The 9,240-nt window shown below is 38.5% G+C and overlaps 1 protein-coding gene across 1 annotated transcript; it reads left to right on the top strand.

Annotated features, from left to right (window-relative positions):
• Positions 1-757: 757 nt before the first annotated feature.
• Positions 758-4,468, top strand: LOC115222281 (leukocyte elastase inhibitor-like). The gene is made up of 2 exons (XM_029792451.2): positions 758-869; positions 2,971-4,468. Exons 1-2 carry the CDS (start codon positions 800-802, stop codon positions 4,131-4,133), a joined length of 1,233 nt encoding a protein of 410 aa, XP_029648311.1. The 5' UTR covers positions 758-799; the 3' UTR covers positions 4,134-4,468.
• The last annotated feature ends 4,772 nt before the right edge of the window (positions 4,469-9,240 follow it).

Below are 9,240 nucleotides of genomic sequence, written 5' to 3'. Positions count from 1 at the left end.
TGTGTGTGTGTGTGTGTGTGTATATGTTTGTGTGTCTGTGTTTGTCCCCCTAGCATTGCTTGACAACCGATGCTGGTGTGTTTACGTCTCCGTCACTTAGCGGTTCAGCAAAAGAGACCGATAGAATAAGTACTGGGCTTACAAAAAAGAATAAGTCCCGGGGGTCGATTTGCTCGACTAAAGGCGGTGCTCCAGCATGGCCGCAGTCAAATGACTGAAACAAGTAAAAGAGTAAAAGAGTAGAAAAGAGTAAAGAGATATATAAAAACACAGACTTCTTATGTTTCCTTTCAACTAAAATACTTTAGTTCGTTAAGACTATAAATAAATTATTACAACGAAATGTTTCTTGCCATAAATTAGTCTTAGTACTTCATTTCTTTTTGTCAGCATTGTTGTCATAATGTCTGTTTATCATTTTCATCATCATCGTTGTCATTGTCATCATCACCAACAGTATCACCACCAGCAGCAGCAGCAGCAGCAGCAGAAGCAGCAGTAACAGCCACTGCCTCTCCTATTTTTATGAAGAAACAGTTTGTCCATTCGGTCATTTTGTATTTTTTCACATTGGCTTTAAAAGTAGCTCTTAGTCAAGTTCTTAAAGGTTGTTTTTTTCTTCCAGAAATAGATAGCAGCAACAAACAGCTGTTTTCGTATATAATTTTGATTGCTGCTTTCTGGTTTTAATTAAAAGAAGATCATATTTAGTTTTATTTCATATAATTAGTAATACCAAGACTAAATTATCTTCCATTTACATGGTTATCATTCTAACAGTTTTAACAGCGATCCAGACATGGCAGAAGTAATCAGTTGTCTTATATTCTTGATTGCCTTATCTTGTGTCTCACAACAAACAGCCTCAGGTATATACACTTCCGTCTTTTTATATTTCTTTCTCTCTTACAGCGGATAAACAAAAACACAATTTGATATTTAAATTTCCTACTGCAATTTCTTTTACTCCGCATCATTCAACTCCTACCTTCATCTGCTCTCTCTTTCTTTTATCTCAAGGTGTGTCAGCTGGGGCTATCAGATTTCTCACCTGAATGCCAAAAAATTCAATGTCTCGCAAGAAAGAGTATATTGCCTTTATATTTCTTGTGAAATGCTGCTTCCTGTAATTTTCAGGTGTCGCCTTAAATATAAAGACACACTTGAAAATGTACACATATGGCATTGTGTGTATATATGTATCTACGTGTGTGTGTGTGTGTGTATTGGGTCATCCCATAAATAATGCATTTTTTTAATACTTCTTTTATTTTTCAAAATTAAGATAAACAAAGTCCTTTTTTTAATTCAAAATATACTTTCCTTCATTTTCTACAATGCTCTTCCATCTATCTGGTAGACTTGCAAGGCCCCGCTTCCAAAATTCACTTTGTCCATGATGAAAAATACGCCTCCATTACTGTTCTGGCCCCATCTACAGAATTCATACTTTCTCAATTCAAATGACTTTGAAGACTGTGGAATAAATGATAATCAGATGGAGCAATGCTTGATGAATATGGTGGGTGGGGCATCGTTTCCCATTCAAACTGCTTCCAGCCTTTGGAATATCATCCTTGCTGTATGTGGCCGAATATTATCCTGATGGAAGAACTCTTTGCCTCTTGAAACCAAAGATGGTCATTCTCTAATGGCATGCAGGTGTCAACGAATGGTTGAATTACCAAATCCAAGCTTCTCTGCTAGTTCCTCAACAGTTACGATGGGATTTGACGGGTAGTCATGATGGGTATACTGGGCTTTGTATATTTTATCCCAGTGTCACTTTGATGGCATGCACTGCTCTCTCACTCAATAATAATAGTAATAATAATAATAATAATAATAATAATAATAATAACCACAGATTTGCTTGTCAGTTGTTTGACCTTAACCAGTTGAGCATGTCCCTTAGTGGCTGACGATACGTGCATCTCTGATCACGAGCAGAAGTAGTGGGGAGCATCATAGCCATGTGTTGAGAGGGATTCTTTGGAGTTTGAATAATTCACCTCTGGAAACATAGGTGTTTCGTTCAACATCCTAAAGCAACCCTTATTCAGGGACCTTTTGAGCAGAATGGGCTACTCGACCTGAAGAAAATTCTAACTAGGCCCCACCTGCAAGGTCATGTGCTGTTTATCTTGATATGAGATCACCATGTCGTGCACATATGGTTGTGATGCATGTGCCTGGTGTACCCTTATCAGACGGGTAGTCATGATGGGTATGCTGGGCTTCGTATATTTTACCCCAGTGTCACTTTGATGGCATGCACTGCTTTCTCACTCAATAATAATAAAATTAGTTATATTACTTAATCCTGTCAAATACGCAAATATTTCAAAAACTGTTTCAAATATACGGAGAGTGTATTGCATGTGAAAGATGTCCATGCAAAAGTTAAATTCACATAGGCGCAGGAGTGGCTGTGTGGTAAGTAGCTTGTTTACCGACTACATGGTTCCGGGTTCCGGGTTCAGTCCCACTGCGTGGCACCTTGGGCATGTGTCTTCTACTATAGCCTCGGGCCGACCAAAGCCTTGTGAGTGGATTTGGTAGACGGAAACTGAAAGAAGCCTGTCGTATATATATATATGTGTGTATGTGTTTGTGTGTCTGTGTTTGTCCCCCTAGCATTGCTTGACAACCGATGCTGGTGTGTTTATGTCCCCGTTACTTAGCGGTTCGGCAAAAGAGACCGATAGAATAAGTACTGGGCTTACAAAAGAATAAATCCCGGGATCGAGTTGCTCGATTAAAGGCGGTGCTCCAGCATGACCGCAGTCAAATGATTGAAACAAGTAAAAAGAGTAAAGAGTGAAAGAGTTTGAACATAGGAGGTTTCAGACCTTGCTTTCATTGATGTCTTCTATTCCGTTAATGTCTAATACATTTCGAAATGTTAAACAGAAAATGTATACAGGAAATTATTTTACACTTTTTCTCTTCATATTTTATATTCTCCAGATACGACTATGGACTCAGCAAAGAAACAAGCCATCAGTAACCTTGCTGCTTCAATTGATTATTTTGCAAACAGTCTTTATCAAGCTGTGGCTACAAGAATCAATGAAAATGTCTTCATGTCACCATTAAGTGTTGCTACAGTTTTATCAATGGTTTATTTGGGAGCAAGACAAAACTCTGCCAAACAGTTTGAAAATGTTTTGAAGATAACATCAAATCCAGATTCTGTAGCTTTGGCTTTTAAAGAATATTTTTCACTTTTGAAAAACTCAGATAAACTTGTCACATTCAATTCAGTGAATCGTTTGTATGCCAGTGAAATATTCCCTTTTTCTGAAGACTACAAGAACAACATGGTAAAATATTTCTTTTCAGATATTGAAAATGTAGACTTCATAATAAATGCTGAGAAGACAAGAAGAACTATTAATGATTGGGTTAAGAATAACACAAATAACAAAATTACTGATCTGTTACCAAGTGGAAGTTTGACACCTCAATCAATTCTAGTTCTTATTAATGCTGTGTACTTTAAAGGAACGTGGGCTAAAAAATTCCCAGAACATGCAACAAAATCTAGAAAGTTTTATTTAAGCTCTGACAAGACTGTAACTCATGATTTTATGTATAAATCTGAAGATTTTAATACCAAAATAAGCGACAACTATAAAGTCGTTGAGTTACCTTATATTGGAAAAGCATTTAGTATGTTTGTAATTCTTCCCAATGAAATCAATGGTCTTGCTGCTTTAGAGAAGGAGATTAATGCTCAATTTCTCAAAGATATTATAAACAGAAAAGGATTTGAAATGATGTATCTAGAATTACATATGCCAAAATTTCGTTTAGAGAGTTGTTTTCAGTTGGGTGAAGTTTTGAAAAAGCTTGGACTCTCTGATATTTTTGATCCTCAAAAAGCTGATTTATCTGGAATGACTGGTGGTGAGAAGAATATTTATGCCAGTGAAATGTTTCATAAAGCATTTGTTAATGTTAATGAAGAAGGAACGGAAGCTGCTGCTGCAAGTGGAATGGTCGCGATGGCAATGTCAGTACAAATTGGGATGGAATTTTATGTCAATCACCCATTCACATTTTTGATTGTTGATAACCGAACTAAAATGATCCATTTCATTGGTAAAGTAACAAATCCTAAAACATAAGATGATATTGCCCTGTCAAAGATTTCCCTCTTATGGAATACTACATTGTATTATGTGGAGAATGTAACTGAACAAATTTATTTAGAATTGTTTTTAGTAAAATGACTGAGGACATTATAATTGTAACTATGTAGAACCAAGGTCATATCTATTCAATGATATATTATAATACCACATTAATCTAAATCAATATTATGAATTTGTACTTGCCATATATTGACAGAAAAATATGACACTTTTTAAAGTGTCTTTTTTTAGCAAGTTTACTATTTTAAGAATATACTTATTGTTGCCTGTAAACATTATTTACTGGTTAAATAAAGAGAAATCAATGCCTGTAAGTTTTGTTTCTGTTTATATTAATAAAGCATCTCAGTAAATACTCCATTTTAATGCATGTGTTAATTGCATCTGGCTTTTATTAGCTTTGTTTTAAATTTAGATATTTCAATTTTTTGAGCCCCCTTGTTAATCTCTGGTAATATAGTCTTGGATCTTGATTAAAGAATTGATTCAATAATCGTGGTCTTACAAAACTTTTGAAAAGTTAACAGCCAGCACATATTCCATACATGTATATCTAAATACATACCATATATGTCTGTGGTTTTGCTACTATTTGTCTAAGTAATCTTTATATGAAATACAGGATGTGTGTCTATTATGTCGTTATAACTTGAGATCCACCCAACCAATTTTAATGAAATCTTACACATGCGTGACATAGGGTCCATGGATTATCGTGGGCCAAAAACATTTTCGACTTCTTGCCTAACATGAACCGAGAGGCAGATAAACCAGATACCTTATAGTGTGTTTGCTACTTCTTTAGCAAACATTTGGGTGAGATCTTCAGTTGGAATGGTGCCTTTCTCTCTCCTTCCCTCCTATCCGTGTCATGGAAGCCATGTAAAGGGTCATAGGCATTGCCACCTTTTATAACTGTAAGATAGAAAATGGAAGAAGAGCAGAGGAAGAAGAAGAAGAAAAAGAAGAAGAAAAAAGAAGAAGAAAGAGAAGAAGAAGAAGAAGAAGAAGAAGAAGAAGAAGAAGAAGAAGAAGAAGAAGAAGAAGAAGAAGAAGAAGAAGAAGAAGTTGATGATGACGATGACAACGACAATGATGATGATGGTGATGGGTGTAGTGATGACTAGAACCACATTCATTATCTTTGAATGATGGATCGTTAGGGCCATTTGAGCATCAATGTTATTGACTCTAACCAGTTTCTCTGGAAATTGCTGGTATGCCATTATAGACAATAGAATCAGAAGGAGCCTTCACTGTTCCATCACAACTGCTGGAGCTAGAGTAGGTTTTGACTGGTGATGGTAGGTGCCCCAACAGAATACTGTAAATCCTCGAGTATAGTCTGCCCTTGAGTATAATACGCAGGGGATTTTTAGGAGGCTGTACCTCTGAAAAACCTAAACCTTGTGTATAATACGCACTCCTTCTCTAACTTGAGTCGTGCGTAATTAAACCAGCAGCACCTAGTCGAACAGACACTTCTGCACATGCGTAATACAATAATGGTGATGTTCTTAACTGTTATATGGGGATGTTAATATGTTTGCAAATTGTTTTTATTACATGTTATTCTGTGTTCTAAATACTTTTATTTCGATAAATGTTGCTTACTGCAAGTTATGGATGATTCTTTTATGACTTCATTGCTTTCAGGCTTAGCTTAAGGTATTTTCGTGCCCAACATCACAAAATGTGTCTGAATAACCATTGCCGGATGGCAAATAGAGACTCGGACATTGCTTAGAAAATATTTTTCATTTTTATTCTCGTATAAAGTACGCACTAGGGATTTTGACCATTAAATTTTTGGGTAAAAAGTGCAGATTATACTTGAGGATTTACGGTATGGTATATTGGTTTCCATAGGGGAAAACCAAATCCCTAATTTGGGACATGATGTGCTACATTCTCTAGCTGCATCTGGCCCATAAACATGAGTGTTACTGCCCATAACGCAGAAGAGAGGAAGTGTAACAAATGCATGAGCCTGACTGGCTGCTGTCTGTTTGTGCAGATTGCCATCAAGACCTTCGGTGTTCTTGGGCCCCTCACTGCTAATTCCTTCCACTAAATTAGGAAAGCAGTGGCCCGTCTGAAAAATGAACCCAGCAAAGTGGTATGGCTGTTGTAGCGAGCATTGTTGGCCATTCTCTGTGACAATGCTTTTGCAGTTATGTCAGTGGAGTGCAGCTGAACATGCCATTTGGTCTGGGGTGTAAAACCTCTTACTCCTTCTCACCCCATCTTTTGCTGCTTAATTCCCCCTTTTTTCTTTGTTTCCTCAGTGAGGTTGCTCTCTCTTTACTCTTTTACTCTTTTACTTGTTTCAGTCATTTGACTGCAGCCATGCTGGAGCACCGCCTTTAATCGAGCAACTCGACCCCGGGACTTATTCTTTTTGTAAGCCCAGTACTTATTCTATCGGTCTATTTTGCCGAACCGCTAAGTGACGGGGACATAAACACACCAGCATCGGTTGTCAAGCAATGCTAGGGGGACAAACACAGACACACAAAAACACACATGCATATATATATATATATATATATATATATATATATATATATATATATATACACACATATATACGACAGGCTTCTTTAAGTTTCCGTCTACCAAATCCACTCACAAGGCTTTGGTTGGCCCGGGCTATAGTAGAAGACACTTGTCCAAGGGGCCATGCAGACCATGAGATTGCACCTAGAAAGTTACTCTCCCAGGCACAAGTCCGGGCAAGTTTGCTTATGGAAGACCAGCAGTCACCCATGCATACCAGCCTCCCCTCTCCACACCACTGATGTTATCCAAGGGAAAGGCAAAGGGGCCAATACAGCTTGGCACCTGTGACATCGCAACTCATTTCTCCAGCTGAGTGAACTGGAGCAACATGAAATAAAGTGTCTTGCTCAAGAACACAACACGCAGCCCGGTCCGGGATTTGAGCTCACAACATCACGATCGTAAGCTCTACGCTCTAACCAATGAGCCATGCACCTTCACATACTTAATGTAAATACATCACAAAAGGTTGATTTACTGCTGTGTATATCTCAAATTATTTTATCTCATAAGAACATGCTGCATTAAAAAATACAATATATATATCGAAGGCAGACGAAAATTGTTCTAGTTGCAAAGTGGTAAGTATGCTAGATGCATTTCTGCCTCATTTAAGAAGGTGCATGGCTCAGTGGTTAGGGCGTCGAGCTTTCAATCGTGAGGTTGTGAGTTCGAATCCCGGATCGGGCTGCGTGTTGTGTTCTTGAGCAAGACACTTTATTTCACGTTGCTCCAGTTCACTCAGCTGTAGAAATGAGTTGCGACGTCACAGGTGCCAAGCTGTATCGGTGCCTTTGCCTTTCCCTTGGCTATGAGTATGTGCCATTGACAATGTAGCAGCACAAGCAGTCAGCGCCATATTGGATGAGATCTCACGGCAGCCATTGCCATCTCCGAGACGGGAGCGAGACCTCACCTGCATCCATTTGCCATGCGTAAGATCACAACGAGGCTCGTGATAGAAAACTATATAAAGGGAAAACCCTCTTCAAATCTCTCTTCTTTGGCGCCGCTACACACCAGCGCTTGCTGAACACACCACTGGCTGGAGGCAATTTGCACCCGCATTATCGGAGCTTAAGATGGCAGCTGAGAGCAGCACCCTTCATTACCTTTCCTGTAAATAAACCAGTTGTAAATAGCATTTATAATTGAAGTCTTTTCTCTTCACCTGCTGGAAGCCTGAACTACATAAAGAACAAAAAGATGATGGAAGGAGATGATATTCCTCCAATATCATAAACCTTGCCTTCCATTATTAAAACAATGTCTAACAGGACATGAACACATTTAGCATTCTCACCAACCACTGCTAGGACAATCTTCATGTGCCTGATATAAATTGTGTTTTTAAACAAGCATGTCCATATGTGATATTATTTCTGCATGAATACAACAGAAGTTTTGCCTTTTCTGATGTATTTACTTTACATATAATATCCAGATGGATATGTATATATATTTAAGTATGCTGTGCATGAGAAGACCTGGCAGGACAAGTGGGACCATAAGCTGTGACCTCTACATGGGATGTAGCCAGTCCACTTATGCATATCTTTCCTTCTAGGGACACAAAACTCTGCTTGCGAAGACCTGTTGAGGCAAGTGAAAATCAAAATCGAAATCGATGAACATCAATGGAAATTGCAGCTGTGATACCAGTGCCGGTGGTATGTAAGAGAACCATCCGAACGTGGCCGTTGCCAGCGCCGCCCCGACTGCCCTCGTAAAAAGCACCCACTACACTCACAGAGTGGTTGGCATTAGGAAGGGCTTCTTAACTATACAGCAACACCTGTACCCTAGAAAATTTGACTGCTCCTGGGTGGGCTTGTACCATTTATTTTTTAGTCTGTTGCCAGCCCCGCCTGGCCCTCGTGCTGGTGGCCGTTTGCCAGTCCTGTCTGACACCTGTGCCGGTGGCACGTAAAAAGTACCCACTACACTCACGGAGTGGTTGGCGTTAGGAAGGGCATCCAGCCGTAGAAATACTGCCAGACCAGACTGGGCCTGGTGCAGCCTTCTGGCTTCCCAGACCCCAGTTTGAACCGTCCAACCCATGCTAGCACGGAAAGCGGACGCTAAACAATGATGATGATGATGATGATGATGATGATGATTTGTTTGCATCTTGCTTAATATTTTCAAATATTTTTTAAAAATGAAAATGTTGGTTTGTAAATATTAAATGAAGCCCCATCACTGGAATTTCAGTAACAGCAACAAAAATAGAAAAGTATATGGGAATTTCTTCACTGATTCTTGTTCTACTTATAGATAGAACATTCTAGAATAGACGGTATATATTCTCTTTGCTACCTTGAGAATATATATGTATATGGTACATTGGCTGTTAACTTTCCAAAAGTTTTGTAATGCCGCAATTATTGAAACAATGTAATTAGTTTATCAAGATCCAAGACATAATTACAAAGGGTGAACACGGGCGCTCAAAAATTTCGAATGTCTAAATTTAAAACAAAGAATATAAAAGCCAGATGCAATCAACACATACATA

The sequence above is a fragment of the Octopus sinensis genome, linkage group LG19 (genome assembly GCF_006345805.1).
Source record: "Octopus sinensis linkage group LG19, ASM634580v1, whole genome shotgun sequence".
In the NCBI taxonomy this organism is placed as follows: Eukaryota; Metazoa; Mollusca; class Cephalopoda; order Octopoda; family Octopodidae; genus Octopus; species Octopus sinensis.
The sequence above is the reverse complement of the archived record's forward strand: the minus strand, read 5'-3'. Positions and strand labels throughout refer to the sequence as shown.